The sequence below is a fragment of the Camellia sinensis genome, chromosome 2 (assembly GCF_055761805.1).
Source record: "Camellia sinensis isolate YWXY chromosome 2, ASM5576180v1, whole genome shotgun sequence".
Taxonomy (NCBI): Eukaryota; Viridiplantae; Streptophyta; class Magnoliopsida; order Ericales; family Theaceae; genus Camellia; species Camellia sinensis.
Window position 1 is genome coordinate 175,307,044 of NC_138962.1, and position 17,014 is coordinate 175,324,057.

General features: G+C 45.5%; 1 protein-coding gene across 1 annotated transcript in view; it reads left to right on the forward strand.

The window, feature by feature from the left end:
• Positions 1–282: 282 nt before the first annotated feature.
• Positions 283–17,014, forward strand: part of LOC114296412 (ketol-acid reductoisomerase, chloroplastic-like) — a 121,672-nt gene continuing 104,940 nt past the window's right edge. The window contains exons 1-2 of the mRNA XM_082913212.1: positions 283–642; positions 769–861. Of these exons, the coding sequence (XP_082769338.1) occupies positions 635–642; positions 769–861 (101 nt within the window). The 5' untranslated portion in view covers positions 283–634. The remainder of the gene's footprint in view (positions 643–768; positions 862–17,014) is intronic.

Sequence of the window (17,014 nt, forward strand, 5' to 3'; positions counted from 1 at the left end):
TTTGTCATTGTTGAATGTTAGATGAATGGATATCTATTTTAATTTTGACTGGTTCAGTTGATTTATAAATTATTATATTTTAAATATTTGATTCAAGTTTTGTAATTTGAATTAAGTTTTCTATAATTCGCCAAACCTCCCGAACTGCCAAGTTGAAATTGCTGTTATTTGCCAATTGATTTGTCATTTTTTGATAGAAAAATGGTGGTTTCTAATGACAAATTTGTCAAGCTGCCACCTGTCGCATGATTTCTCTTTTACGCTGAAACAACACTGAATCACACTGCACACACCCTTACTTATCGCTGCCTGATCTCTTAATGATTTCTTCAGTCTCAGTCATCCATGTTGGCGACTACTTTCTTCTCTCCCTCAGTGGCGGCTGCTGCTGGTTCTGCATCTTCGTCCTCTAAAACCCTGAAGCCTGCCTCCAAAACCTTAGGTTTCAATCTTGGGTTTCTTTTGTCTTCGTCTTCGAAGACAGCTTTGAAGTCTCTCAAAGGTCAAGTCATGCTTGGAAATAGGGTTGGGTTAGGCTCAGCTCTAGGAGCTCGCATGGTCTCTATGCCCGAGATGACTTCACTTGATTTCGACAGCTCAGTGTTCAAGAAGGAGAAAATTACTCTTGCTGGCCATGACGAGGTGTTTTCTCCATTTCCTCACTTGCTCTCTCAACATTTCTCTCTCTCTCTATCTATATATATATATATGTGTGTGTGTGTGTGTGTGTGTGTGTGTGTGTGTGATGATTGTGTTGTGCATTTGTAGTATATTGTTAGAGGAGGGAGGGATCTGTTTCCGTTGCTACCTGATGCCTTCAAGGGCATTAAGCAAATTGGTGTTATCGGCTGGGGTTCACAGGTATTGGTCACTCCTTCATTACCCTGATCTTGTAGCACTTCTGATTATTGTTATTAGTTTTTAGTTTATTTTATTTATGCGATTATTGTATTTTACTGTTCCTGTGTTTGTGGAGTGAAAAACATTGGAGCAAAATGTTAATATATAATATTCAAGATTGAATTTAATGTTTATTGCACACGGCATGATGGGTATATATATATATATATTAGATTGGGAAAAAGGGAAATTGCAATATTTGTTCCCAAAAAGGTAAACTTGGTGTAGACACCCCATTTTTGACCGTCCTCAAGACTTGGACGTCACCGTTTGAACACTCAGTGATCATCCTTGTTTGTGTTCGTCTTGAGTTCCCGGAGGCCTCAGCTATGCGCCTTGCCTCAGGATCTCTCGGCTCGACTGTTTTGTGTCTGGTTTTGCACCAAGAGCTTGTGGATGTGTTCCTGAGGGAAGGGGATGGCCTGTCAACCAAGCCTCCTGCCCATCAGCCACCTTGCTTTTCAATTAGCCAAATGTGATGGCCGGCCGGCCAGTTTGACTGCCGGTCGGCCACTTTGATGGCCGGTCGGCCAAGTGTGGTTTTCAACAGATATCTCTGTAGACAACTGGCACAACTGTCATTCTAGGCCATACCGCAGCCCATACCTGGACGTGGGTGTTCTGAGGAGCTGCAGATTGATATATATCTATATCAATCAAGCCCTCTCAAAAAAGGAAAAAAACCAAAAAAAAAAGAAAAAAAGGAGGAGATACAACTTTGAGCAAAAAACATCTTTATCGCTACATTTTCTGCCTCTCTCTCTAAGGTTTAGGGCTTGTTTGTGCTCAAAAGTGCATTTTCTTTGCACTTTTGCACACAAACACCTAGTTCTCTACTCCCTTTATTGAGCTGAGGTCCTTAGAGGTGATTTTTGGGGTGATTTGAAGCCTTTTTTTTGGTCCAAAAGTTGCTGATTTGCTGCTGTGCTTCAAGGGTGAGCTTTTTACCTCTTTTAAGCCTTGTTTTCATAGCTTGTTTTGCCATATTTTCATGCTGTTTTAGACTTACCTCTCAACTAAAAAAAGTCTTGTTTTTAAGTCCCTAACATATTTGTTTGAGGTCATTTTGGTGTTGGGGGTGATCTACCCCCTTTTGAGCTTTGTTTTGCCTTGTTTTGGGCCACTTTTGTTGACCTCTGAGCTGGTCTTTTCTTGGCCTTTTAACCACTAAATTCTAGAGGAATTTTAGTGGTGGGGATGGGGTTTTGAGGTCCCAAATGGGTGGGGGTTGTACCCCCTCCCTTGCTTTTGTCGATTTGTGTTAATGGCTCACCAAATGAGCATGTGTTTCCATCTTCTTGAGCCCCTGTTTGAGCATGTTTTTGTGACTTTTTAGACCTGCCTTTACTCTTTTTTTGCTTGGTTTGGTCACCCCTTGCATGCTTCTAATACTTGTAGTGTAATCCTACTTGAGGCTCACCAAAGTGACATGTTTCTCAAGCATGATTTGGCTCCTCTTCAGCATGTTTTTGGTAGTATTTTGGCATGTCATAACCCTGTTTTGCATTGGTTCGGACACCTCTTGCGTGCTCCATGTACTTGTAGTGCAATCCTCTCTCTAGCCTTAATGTGTATCATGTGTTTAGACCATCATTCTAGCATATTTTGGCTTAGCTCTGAGAAGATTTTGTCCATGTTTTGCCATGATTTAGCTCTATTTTGGGTTGGTTAGAGCATCCCTCATTTGCTTCTTGCACTTGTAGTGTAAATCATGCTTATTGGCCTACTTTGCTTGACATTTTACCCTTTCATTCTAGCATGTATTGCTTGTGCTTAAGCATGGTTTTGGCATTGTTATGGCATGCTTAGGGACTGTTTTGAGGCATCCTTGGTCACATGACATTGTTGCATGCTTGTTGAATAGTTCAAGGTTTGCATAATATGACATGCTCATGTTGCATTAGTCTTGCTTGCATGTTTGCATCCCATCCCTCTTGATCAAACATGATGGAGGTTGGGGCCCCTTTGTATGTTTTGTGTGCATTTGATTTTACATTTCATCATGCATCGAAATGTGCAATTAATGCCCCGAGGGTCGAGGGCCACGCTCCTTTGAGTCCATAACATGATAGGGAGTGTGTCCATGTATACATTTGCTTGAAAATTCCATGCCATACACTGCTTGCCCTCTGCTGCTGTCAACTGCAAGTTTCAGCAGGAATATTTGGCCGGCTGGCAGTGTTGAGTGCCGACCGGCAAAGAATGTTTGGCCGAGAGCACAATATTTAGCCGATGAGAGTATTCCCATGGCCGGTAGTATATTCTTTTGGCCGGTAACATTCCACAACGCTCAAGGAGCAGTCCTGGGGACTTTCAGAACTTTTAGAGGGGCAAGGCAGTGTAAACAGAGGCAACAGTGCTATGGCAGCGAGTTTCTGGGCGAGACGAGTCAAGCATGCATCATTCATGCATCCCGAGGCGGGGCTGTGGCCACCTTCTTTCTGCATTTAATTTGTTAATTAATTAGAAATTTTGTAATAATTAATTTAGTATTATTTATTCGGACTGTAATATTTATTCGGACCCTCCGAGTGAGGGCAATTGTGTAATAAGTGTGCGTGAGTGTGTGTATGTCTCCCAACCCCACATCTTTCTTCCCTTTTATTTACTAGCTTTCGATGGTTAGTCTAGGGCATGCTTCAATTAGCATATAGTATGATAGCATGTTTGCATCCATTCATTCGTCTTACATGCACCGGGCTCGGTACATCATATTAACTGCACTTGTATTTCAATTCCAAGTTGAATACCTGTTAGTTGCAGCATTTTCACATGCCATCTTTAGGATAGCCGAGCCTATTGTAGTTGCATCTTGCATGTGTTGCATTAGCCATCTCAACATGAACTAGGATCATGCACATGATTACTAACTAGCTTCTGTTCTGACTTGGAGTACTCGGTAAGCATTTATGCTTTAGCATACCGCATGCGTGTGAGTGTTGCCATAATAGCATGATTACCATGAGACTAGCTGCTTATGTGATATAACTGCTTGAATACCTGTGGATGGAGGTTGAATTAACTAAATTGGGATAACGCATTAAAACTGTGAGTTTTAAGCCCACTAGATAGTGGCAAAATCATCTTTTCTAAGGCCCACCTGAGGGTGGCGAAATCTATATTTTTAGCCAACTTGCGAGTAGCAAACCATTTTCAAAACAAGCATGAAATGTTTTGTTCCAATTTAGGCGATTTGGTCTATACTTGTTTGCTGTGCGCATAACATAGTAATTCTAGGCTAATAACCGGAATAAGAACACATAACGTTTTCAAAAACGGATATCATGGTTAGTAGAGGCCGATCTTCGAATCGGGCGAGAGGGGGTGCTCATAGCTGACCTTCCCCAATCGTACCCAAGTTCCCGAGCGGAGGAAACTTTGGTGATGACGGACACGTGGCCTTAGGCAAACGAGTCCGGGTTTCATAAATTTTCCAAAATAAAATATTTAGGTGGCGACTCCGTATCTGGCAAAGCGGTCCATGTTTGGCACTTTTTTCAAAAAAATCTGTTTTCAAAAATGATTTGCCAGATTTGGACTCTTTGATGATTCATCGGTCTTGCATTGCACTCTGCGAGATTAGATACAGGACCGTGACACCAATTGAGTCCGAACTGTAGCATGAGGCCCGAGGGCGTGTCTACAGTTTCTGGCGACTCCGCTAGGGATTTAGAGAGCTTGACTCGAACTCGTGATATCCTGTTTTGATTTTATTTATGTGTCTCTTTGCATTGCATGTGCATTGGTGCGCCTAGGACACCGTGTTTGCCATCTGCCATTCCTGAACGATTTGCCGGAGGCTTGACTTTGTCAAAGCATGCCATAAGGCTGACCGGTTGTGAGCTCTGACAGTATGGGAACACGAACCCCGGTTTTACCGGGGCACCCTTTTCTACCATTCGACCTAGTGCATGTCGAAATCCATAGTGACTATTCCAAACTAGGACAGGTTGCTTACCCGATGTTAAGTTGTTTGAAAACTGCTGCGTGCATAGTGAAACCCTAGCTCCTGACAAAAATAGGACAGGGAAACCCTACCCCAACTTAGGGGTGTTTTGGCTCTCTTTTACTTGCTACGTGTTTTTAGAGTGTATCTATACAGGGAACACACATATCAGTTCGTAAGTCTGAGTGTCAGGCCTGCGGGCATCATTGTTTTGGGGAATTAGTCATCTACGGGTATCAGATTCAGACTTAGGGGCAACGATTGGGAAACAGTGATCAGTGATTAAGGAACAGTACATTCATCTTGTTGGCAGTTTGTTGTGATACCCAGCTGTGTGTTGTGTTTATTTTACATTGTTACGCTGTCCAATTGTCTGTTTATTTATATGCTTTATTTATCTTTTTACTAGGTAGTCGAGCACAATTGCTTCTGACCCAGTAGATATTCCCCAAGCACTTTAGATTAAAGGTCGTCGACTCCATCGATCTGAGGATCTGGTAGACGGACAACCAGTGTACCACTCTCTACCCCCGGTTACCAGACGGAGGACAGCTAGGCAGAGGGCATCAGTTCAACAGTCAGTACAGAGGGCTTTGTCTACCCCACCTGTGTACAGTAGGGATCAGGATTCTGCTTTTCCCACAGAAAGGGAACATATACCAATAATTCAGTCAAAGCAGAACAGTATGGCCAATTTAAAGGAGATGGTGCGCCAGCTCCAAGAGAGTATGAAAATGATGCAGCAGGATGTTGTCCGACAGGCAGAGTTCGCCAAGCAGCAGGCCACGGTTATGAATGAACAAGCAGAGTTAATCATGAGGTTACAGCAGCAAACCGGAGCATCTGCTTCGCAGCAAGCTCCTCCCTCGCCAGGAATTCCAACCCTCAGGGAGACAGCTAATGTTCAGAATGATACGGACATTCCCACGGGACCACCTCTACCCCTGATCCTATCCCAAATCTAACCCTAGTTATCCAAAACACCCACCAACCTACCGGACTCTCCCTTTGAGTTCGAGACAGACCCCACAGCATTGAAGTTGAGTAAGCTTGAAAAGCTGTTCAAGAGATCCCAAGGAGTCAAGACCATCCCTGACATCGAAGATGGATATACCGACGCAGCTGTGACGCTGCTTGACAGATTCAAAATGCCGAACATTGATTGATTTGATGGGTTCGGGGACCTCATGGTGCACCTGAGACTGTTTTCAGACATCTTAAGGCCAATGGGCCTCAGCAGACTTCAGAAGCTGTCTCTGTTCGGCCGAACCCTGTCAGGTGTGGCGGCCATATGGTATGCCAAATTAGAAGATGATGTCAAGAGAAACTGGGACGAGATGGCCGAGGCCTTCATTACGCAATACTCATACAATACACAAATCGAAATTACAACCCGTGATCTCAAGACAACAAGGCAAGAGCCTAAAGAGAGTTTCTCAGAATTCGTGACCAGATGGAGGGCCAAGGATTCGATGATAACCTTAAGGCCTACAGACAAAGACCAGATTCGGATGATTGTGCGCAATCTGCAGCCGAAGTTGATACAAAAGATGATTGTACTCCCCTTCCCTACCTTTTCTGATCTACATAAAATAGGGGTGCAAATTGAGTATGCCTTAAAGCAAGGCTTAATTAATAATGACCGGGAGCAACCCCGAAGAACTTTCAACCGTAACACTAATGCAGGCCCGAGCGGTACTACAACTACAAGAGCCTCCGAAGTGAGCATGGTCACCACCACCCCCCCTCCAAGAACCATGGAAGCTGCGCCATTCTCCGGCGCGTCCGGAAGCCATACCCAAACAGCCAAATACCCACCCAAAAACACAAGAACCTTCGCTCCACTGTACATGACCCTATCCAAAGCTTTGGGGGTTTTAATCAGAAAAGGGCATTTGAAGCCCCTAGGACCGTGGCCCTTACCAGAAAGACTTCTCCCTACCCACAACCCAGCCAAATATTGCGCATTTCACAAACAGCACGGTCATGACACCGATCTGTGCTTCCGATTACGTCATGAGATTCAAGATCTCATCGATAACGGGGTGATTCTGCCTCTCGAGAAACCCAATGTTACAACAAACCCTCTCCCCACACATAACCAAGCTCCACCGCCTAAAAGGATCAACTTCATCCAAACTGAGGTCGTGCCTTACGATCCTAGCATCTATATCACTCCTTCCCACCTGCCTAAGCCAGAGGTATTCCTTCCCGACTGCACCAACTTGTGCATGATGGACATCTCCATGACCCGACCTAAGCCAACGGTGGTGACTATCTAGAACAGGAGAGAGGAGATCCCAAAGGAGAAGAAAGTTGTTGAGTCAGAGTCTGCAGAATCTGGGAGTCGTGTTGAGAAGACATATAGTCCGGGTGACTACATTTCATCAATAGGCCAGGATGGGCCAGATGTGGAATTGCCAACAGGGGGAGAATTGTGTGTGATCCAAGGGGATAGTCTGGGACAGGGAACAGATGATTTAAGGGTTGTGGAAGAGGACCTTGCCAATCTCCAGTTTTATAATGACCAAGATCCAGGGGGCGCAGCAGTCAACTGGTTTGATTATGAGGAATCAGCAGAGGCTACTGGGTGGTTGGATGATCAACCGGATGTGGTGGAAGAGTTCCAACCAGGACAGGGTCCGACAGGGGCACGAATGTCGGTGACAGTCGAGAGAGTCGGAGAACAGAATACATTGCCGGAGAACGCCAGTGTCAAGAATTTCACTCACGATTAGAGCATTCTGAATGCAGGAATTATTGAGCAGCCAGCTGTGTTGATACGGTTGGAACAGGAAAGATTTAAAGATCCCGCGAGAATTAGAAAGGCAAAGGCCCATGTGGGGACTGAAACTGTTGTGTGCACAGGAACAGAGAATGCTGCGAGCATAGGGATGGAAGGTACCGCGAGTACGAGAACAGTCATACCAGAGCCGGACAGGTGTCTGTCGGCTGCTGATGGAATGTGGTGGGAAGATGAGGATTTATGTCTTACCCACACGGATGAGGATTGAGAGAATAACCAACCAGATGATACCTGGTACATCGGCGAAGTCGATCATATGACTAGGAGTGGGCGGTATTTCAAGCCCCCACATCTAGATCAGCCAGAGGCGTCTGGGAAAGATAAGGAGGTAGAGAAGGAGAAAGAAAAATAACTTGAAGAGGAGGCTGTGCTCAAACAGTTAAAAAAGATACAAGCAGACATCTTCATCTGGGGACTGCTTATGGCATCACGAGTGCACAGACAGGGTGTCTTATCAGCCATGGACAAGGCAAAGCTTTCGATAGAAACCACGCCAGAACAGCTAGTAGGATTAGTTTTTCCGGGAGGGGCAACCCCGACGCTGACTTTCTCCGACAAGGAACTGCCACCTGAGGGGGCAAACCATAACAAACCGCTCTACATCTCTGTGGAGTGTAAGAATAAATGGATACCGGTGGTTCTTGTTGATACCGGATCCACCATCAACGTCTGCCCGATAAGGACAGCGTATGCGATCGGCTTGAAAACAGCGGACTTTTTACCAACAGCCCAAGTAATTCGGGCATACGATAACACAAGTAGAGAGGTCATGGGGACGGTGAAAATTCAGACTAAAGTTGGGCCAGGACAGCATGAGATAGATTTCCATGTCTTAGAAGTTCCGGCAACTTTCAACCTGCTTTTGGGGAGGCCGTGGCTGCATCGAGTGAAGGCCGTCTCGTCCACTCTGCATCAGATGGTGAAATACCCCTATGAAAAGGGAGTAGCCATTGTTTTCAAAAATTCATCGATCCACCCACCTCCAGAGGTATCTACACCAGTCTTAGAAATTGAGCACAGCATGGAGGACGTGTTTACATCAGGTTTCACCCTTGCTGAGGCTCGGGTTGTACAAAACATCATGGCTGCTAACGAGGGGATATATGTCAGTGCTCAAGCGGTATACCTCATGAACAAACTCCAACACATCCCCGGGATGGGGTTAGGAAGGAGCGGCCGGAAGGGCGTCGCAACATTAGCCGAAGTGCAACATAACCCTCATACCTTTGGCTTGGGTTATCTGCCCACCAAGAAGGATTGGGTAAGGAAAGGAAAGGAAATGGCTGGAAGAGCCAGAGCGAAACAGATGGGGGACCCTTTTGAGTTGATACACCGGCCCATCCAGGGTACCCTAAACGGACGCTTCGTCCGGGAGGGGGAAGATTTTCCATTCTGTGGTTTTCCGGAGCCGTGGCTGAACACGGAGATGAAGCACGTACCGGGGTTCGAGATTTTCTTTGACCTGCAATTATCTGGGGACGATGTTGCCGAAGAGCAGACATACCCGACAGTCGAGGCTGAGCATAGTGGGGAAATGGAGTCTGAGGACACCGAACTTGAAATGGGGGTAGCACTGACATGTCTACTTTCAGATCCTTCGATTGAATGGAAGTGCTTGGGGGATGACTTCTCGGTGTCCATGATCGGGAATGAAACGGTTACGGGCCTACCATCAACCATTTTGGATACATCCATCGCACCCTCTCTCGTTTGGCAATACGAAGAGGGATTTTTGTCGAACAGCGCCGGGTCAGGTAGTGAGCCGGAATCCGATTCCACTGAGTCTTGTGAGTCGAAATCAGGTTCCAGCTCAACTGAGTCTGAGTCCGGTATTCTTGGGGGTGATAACCCGGATGCCACAGTCCTGTCCAGGTCGTCTTTTTCTTTCTCCTTTGAGTCTGTTGTAACAGAAGAATCGGACGGTTTGGAAGTACTTAATGAGAATAATGTGGATGTGGTTTCCGAGTACTTTTCTGTGCCTTTGATATATTGCTTAAATCAGGACTTTCAAACTTTTGACGAAAACGATGAGGGAGAAATTCCTCCGATTTTGCAACGATTAATTGATCAAGAGCAGGAAAGATTTGTTAAACCTTTAGTTTATGAAATCACTACTGTGAATATTGGGACTGAGAAGGACCCGCAGCTGGTCCAGATCGGGTCCACGTTGTCTTCAGAAGAACGCGAGCGCTTAGTCGCTTTATTAAAAGATTTCAAAGATGTTTTCGCGTGGTCCTACGAAGACATGCCTGGAATCGATCCTGAGATTGTACAGCACCAGATCCCTCTTGACCCCGAGGCCCGACCTGTCAAACAGAAACTCAGAAGGATTCGTCCAGACTGGGCCATCAAGATTAAGGAAGAGGTCACCAAGCAAATCGATGCAGGCTTCCTACTGGTATCCGAATACCCGACTTGGTTGGCCAACATTGTTCCAGTGCCGAAGAAAGATGGCAGAATTCGAGTATGCGTGGATTTCAGGGATTTGAACAGAGCTAGTCCAAATGACGACTTCCCCTTGCCACATATTGATGAGTTGGTGGATTTCACGGCAGGGCATGCTTTGCTTTCGTTTATGGATGGCTTCTCAAGTTACAATCAAATAGTGATGGCACCTGAAGATCGGGAAAAGACTACTTTCACCACCTCGTGGGGGACATACTGCTACAGAGTGATGCCGTTTGGGTTGAAGAATGCTGGAGCTACATATCAACGGGCCGCGACCACAATATTGCATGACATGATCCACAAAGAGGTTGAGGTGTACGTGGACGACATGATTGTCAAGTCCAAAGAAAGAGAGGGCCACTACACCGCCTTGCAAAAGTTCTTTCAAAGGATCAGAGAATTCCGGTTGCGTTTGAATCCTCAGAAGTGTACGTTTGGTGTTACAGCAGGGAAAATGCTGGGGTTTCTTATTACACAGAGAGGTATCGAAGTCGACCCTTCCAAAATCAAGGCTATCCTAGAAATGCCACTACCAAGGACTGAAAAGGAGGTGCGAGGCTTTCTAGGTAAAGTGCAATTCATAAGACGATTTATCTCAAAATTAACCTTGACTTGTGAACCACTTTTTGGTCTCCTGAAGAAAGGAAAGAAATTCCAATGGGACGGCCGATGCCAAGCTGCTTTTGAACAAATCAAGGAATACTTACAGAACCCGCCCGTGTTGTCACCACTAGAGCCGGGGAGACCGTTGATATTGTATCTTTTGGTAACCGAGACCACAATGGGCTGCATGCTCGCGCAAGAATCAGAGGACAAAGTGAAGAGAGCCATCTACTATCTGAGCAAGAAGATGCTAGAGTATGAGACTCGCTACACACTGTTGGAGAAGGCTTGCTTAGCTTTGGTATGGGCTTCCAAGAAGCTGCGGCACTACCTGTTAGCTCACTCCGTAATGTTGGTTTCACGACTCGATCCCATCAAATATCTTTTCGAGAAACTAGCACTTACGGGTAGGCTAGCTCGTTGGTTGCTGTTGCTTTCCGAATTCGATCTGAAATATGTGACGCACAAGTCAGTCAAAGGAAGAGCAGTAGCAGAATTCTTAGCCGACCATCCAGTTGAAGAGGGCGAAGCAGTTGAGTACTTATTCCCAGATGAGGCCATTTTGCATATCGACGATGAAACTTGGACGATGTACTTTGACAGAGCGTCAAACCAGTACGGGTATGGAATAGGGGTGTTACTGATAGCACTCGACAATTCCCGTATCCCTCTAGCATTCAAACTCCGATTCAAAGTCTCGAACAACGAAGCAGAATATGAGGCATGCATTGCTGGTCTAGAAGCAGCCCTGGGACTAAGGGCAAGACGGTTGGACGTCATCGGGGACTCGAACCTTGTTGTGTCTCAAGCAAAAGGAGACTGGAAAGTCAAAGAAAAAAAGATGATGATGTATCACTGGACCTTGGACTTGTTAATTCCTCGGTTTGAGAAGCTAAATTTTGCTCATCTACTAAGAGAGAACAACAGGTTCGCAGATTCTTTAGCAACTCTATCTTCCATGATAGACATCCCGTCCGGAGTCCGGATGCGTCCAGTCATCATTGACCAGAAATTTGCGCCAGCCTACGAGTCGATTGCCGCCATAGATGAGGTTCAGGACGAAAACCCCTGGTATTACGACATCTGGAACTTCTTGGAGAAGGAAATGTATCCTCCGAAGGCAAATGCCAAGGATAAAAGGGCAATCAGAAGAATGACCATTCAGTTCATCATCTACGGGGGTAAGCTGTATAAGAGAGGTCATCTGGGAATGCATAAGCTGTGTGTAGAAGCTCAGGAATCAAAGCGCCTGATGGAGGCCATCCACGGAAGAGAATGTGGGGCACATATGAATGGGGTAATGCTAGCGCGGAAGATCCTCAGACAGGGTTACTACTGGTCCACCATGGAGGAGGATTATATCGGCTTTGTTCGGCGATGCCACAAATGCCAGATCCATGCAAATCGCATGAACATTCCGCCGTCGAAGCTGTACAATATGACTTCGCCATGGCCATTTTCAGTTTGGGGAATCGATGTGATCGGGGCTGTTACTCCGAAGGGGTCGAATGGGCATGAGTTCATCCTGGTCGCGATAGATTACTTTACGAAGTGGGTTGAGGCCCAATCTTATACAGTGTTGAAGGCTTCACATGTTGCGAAATTCATCAGAAACAACATCATCTGCCGCTATGGGGTCCCAAACGAGATTATTTCAGACAATGGTTCTCATTTCAAGAAAGAGGTGATTGATTTGTTAAAGAAATACAATGTGGCTTTTCATAAGTCGTCCACATACCGGCTGCAGACCAACGGAGCAGTTGAGGCCGCCAACAAGAGCATCAAGCACATACTGCAGAAGATGGTGGAAACCTACCGGGACTGGCCAGATAAGTTGCCGTTTGCTCTATGGGGCTACCGGACTTCAAGTAGAACTTCTACTGGGGCGACTCCGTATTCATTAGTCTATGGGATGGAGGCCGTTCTACCTATCGAAATTGAGGTTCCGTCATTGCGAGTACTGGCTGAGTGTCAAATAGCCGAAGTAGATTGGCAGCAGAGCAGATTCGAGGAACTCATGCTCTTTGATGAGAGAAGACTGAAAGCATTGTACCATGTTCAAGGTTATCAGCGCAGAATTGCCCGGGCTATCAACAAGAAGGTTAAGTCCAGGAATTTGAAAGAAGGAGATTTGCTACTCAAGGATAACCGAGCTCCCATTCCTGACCCAAGGGGTAAGTTTAGACCCAATTGGACTGGTCCTTACATCATTAAGTCTATTTGGTCGGGTGGAGCTGTCGTTCTGATGGACCTAGATGGCCTAGAGTTCTCCCAACCGATCAACATGGACAAATTGAAGAAATATTACCCCTGAGAGGCTCGCTAGGCCGAAAACCCAAAAGGGCGACCTAGGCAAAAGTTAGAGCACGGAAAATTAGAAAATATAAAAACTGAGCTCGCAAGGTTGAAAACCCGCAAAGGGCGGCCTTGGCAAAAGTTAGAGCGTAAAAGGAGAGCGAAAATACTCGAGTGAACCCAAGCCTGAACTACATAAGGCTTGATTCCCATCTTTGGGATACGTAGGCAGCTTCGTCTTGAAGTTCAGCCATAAACTTTTCCCCGATCAACTTTGTCCATTTGATCGTCTTGGGCCATCTTTGTCTATTCAACATCCAAGATCAGTTATGATCTCCGGTGCAGTGCTTGGCAAACTAGGGGCAACTTTCCAGTTGCTGGGATTCGGGGTTTGTGCATCTCAGTGACAGATCCCAGGTGTGTCCAGTTCTGATCCATATCGAAAATATTTTTGAAAAGTTTTCATAAAAGTTGACTTTGTTCAAATTAATCTTTTTACAACTAAGACCATCTCTGGACCAAAACAGAAAATTTTCAGTACCACAACCTTCAAGTTCATTGATTTCAGTACAGAGTCCTCCTGCTCTTGCATACAAATTGAAGTTGCTTTTTTTATCACATTCATAAGGAAAACTTGAAAGTACTAATAAAGCAATAAATCCAGGGCATAGTCAAGTCAGGTGTTCCTGCGCCCCCTCTCAGAGCTGGTCGAAGCCCCTGGTGCCAAGCTGGGCCCGATCTGTGCCTCCTCATTAAGCCAATCTATGCACTGATCAGACAAAGTATAACTGAAAGTAGGAGCGGGGGCCAGGAGTTCTCTTGTCCTCTACGCTGTGGCCTGCCGAACAAGCTGCGCACCTCGAAACAGAAAGGCAGCAGGATATTCTATCCCCTCTACGGGGCAAATCTGGTCATGGCTAAACTGGCGTCGGAACCAGAATGGGAAATAGAACACACAGTGAGTAAAGCCAATCAACTAAATCCCAATCTGTCGGGACATGCTGTAGCCCATTGCCGGTAGATTGAGCCAAGGGCACCGCCAAGCAATGACGTCGGCAGATAAATTGCACATCCAATCGAACCACCAACCCTCATCAAGGGCGTCGACCAGACGTTGCCTGAAGAAGTAGCCGCGAGCTGAGTATGCTGGGCAAGAGTCCACAACCTGTAACTTGTCCATCAACCACACCTGGAAAGGGATGAAAAATGAGAGAATAAAGAATAGAGAGATGTACAATGAGAGAAAAAGTGAGAAAAGGGTTTTGTGAGAAAACGAGTTTGAGGGCCGAACGGCGTGAGTAGTAGACATGTGAGATTAGGTGGGAAACTTTACCTGCAGCAATAATGGACTCCCCGCAAATCTGGTCGTCTCTCGACGATAAAAGGCATCTAACCCCATCAACGTCTCAGCCAGAGTCATGACAACGTAACTCTTGCCCTCTTTCAAGCCCTGGGTAACCTCGATCAATCGAACGGAGCCTGAGACAAATAGAAAAAGAGATAGCATGCACAAACAGAGGGCGTGTCGCCGGAAGCCTTGCCAATGATGGTCGTTGCGATCGCCGGCATCGGAAAACCGATAAATCAAACTGGGAATGTCCAGCATTCCGTCATAAATCAGAGACCGAGCGTCACGCATAGTGAGTCCACACATTCGCCCTAAGGTTTGGGCATGACCAAAATTAAGATGGGGCAGGATCTCCTCGTCATGCTCAAATTCCAGTAAAACTCGGAAATCTTCAAAGGTAGGACACACTTCTTGCCCGCTAAAGCTAAAGACATGTGTCACACCGGATTCCAAAACCTTGCCACCGCATGGAGAAACGGGAGGTGTAACAAGGTACGACCCAGAGTGAATAGTGCATTTATGCCGAAACCCCAGAAATTCAGCTTTTCCGAGCCATCCAAGTTGTTAATCCAGGACGAAAGATTCTGGGCAAGAAATCCCTCCATTTCGAGCAAATCAGTGTTAAATTGAGTAGAACTACGAAGCTAAGGCCTTTTGTAGGAGATAAGGTGTGAGTGGAGGACAGATGTCAAAGTTCTGGTGGTCCCAGAAATTTATGGCCGGCCGGCCAAATGTAGTGTCGACCGACCACTACTTTTGGCCGGTGACAAGTTATCATGGCCGATGGCCTTTACCCCTGGCCGGTGGTCTTCCTCTTTGTTCTATGAATTGTTTATGCTGAGGATTGGGGAATTCTACCACCTCCAATGCCCTTCGGTGATCGATTCTTGCAGAGTCATGCCTATTTGCTTATCGAGTTGTCGTATATTTGCTTATCGAGTTATGTTTCACTCCCTTTAGGTCTTTGATTTGCTTATCGGGTTGTACTCGCACTTGTTTGGTGTATCGAGTCTCTCTGTTTTGCTTATCGAGTTGTAAATGGGTTCACTACCTGATTATTACGATGCGAACACTCTATTTTCAAACGAATTTCATTCACATTGTTATGTGATCCCATGCGATGCGATGCATAGAAAGCACAAATGTAACACCCCTGTTGAACAAAATAGCAGTTTCATTTCCATCATGTGTTTTGCGAAAATACACAGTTTTGAAAAAATGATAACAAACCCTGCCTGAGGCAGTGCAATGTGCTTAACTACTAGTAAAAAGGAAAGTAAAGCAAAAAAGAGAGTAGGGCAGCAAAGTATCAGAGTTGATATCGGTAACCCATCCCTTGAGGTCAATACATCTCTCGCGCCTTTGTTGGGATCCATTGTTTGGTGTGGCACCTCAAGTTTCTCAAGGCAGTGCAATGAAGTACACCTTTGAAACGTCCGTAGACCTCCGAGTTGACCTCAAATTGTGTCTGCTATGAGTAATGCTCCGTGCGTGCGAGGAGCATCCCCTCCCATATCCTTTGTGTATCTTGTGAACTCCACAAATCACTTCAATTATAATGTATTGCAGTACTTTGTATTTCGACATCTTGGATAGCTTACCTTTACCATATTTCAAGTTCCTTTTTATACATATTGCTTGCGTAGACCGCATGCTTTACTTACATGTGTTCAAGTTCCTTTTTATACACATTGCTTGCGTAGACCGCATGCTTTACTTACATGTGTTCAAGTTCCTTTCTATACACATTGCTTGCGTAGACCGCATGCTGTACTTACATGTGTTCAAGTTCCTTTCTATACACATTGCTTGCGTAGACCGCATGCTTTACTTACATGTGTTCAAGTTCCTTTTTATACACATTGCTTGCATAGACACGCATGCTTTAATTACATGTGTTCAATTTCAAGTTTCTATACACATTGCTTGCGTAGACACTCATGCTTTACTTATATGTGTTCAAATTTCTTCATACACATTGTGCACATTGTCACATGTTCTTTACTTACATGTGTTTGTGCCTTCACAGCATTGTTATGCGCCCCACTCGACTTGCGTTGTCACGCACTTTTGATTGCATTATTAGGCATGTTGCTAACAACATTGTACCTGTTAAGTTTGCTTTCTTTGCAGGCACAATATTGTATGTACGGTTCATTTGAGGCTGGTGCAACCAGACGAACCGGACAGGTACTGTATTCTCCGAGTGAGACGTATCGAGAATTGCATAATTCTCTTACATCCTTTCTGCATTGTAGTGTAGTTTGGTGTATGCTAGCTTAAAACTGTCGCATGTTATGCTTCGTTACAGCTTTCTTTGCATGATCATAAGTTATGTTCGGCTCCTTGCATTGTCTTTCGCATTTTGCCCCGGCCTGCGGGCGCATACCTTTGTTGTTTTGTGTGTTTATCTAAGTCTTCGGCCTTGTCAAAAATGGGTCGTCTCCGGGCCTTGACATTCACTCCCGTCATCTTATGACTTCCGAGTTCTGTCAAAGAGGGCAACTATAGACACCCCATTTTTGACCGTCCTTAAGACTTGGACGTCACCGTTTGAACACTCGATGATCATCCTTGTTTGTGTTCGTCTTGAGTTCCCGGAGGCCTCGGCTATGCGCCTTGCCTCAGGATCTCTCGGCTCGACTGTTTTGTGTCTGGTTTTGCACCA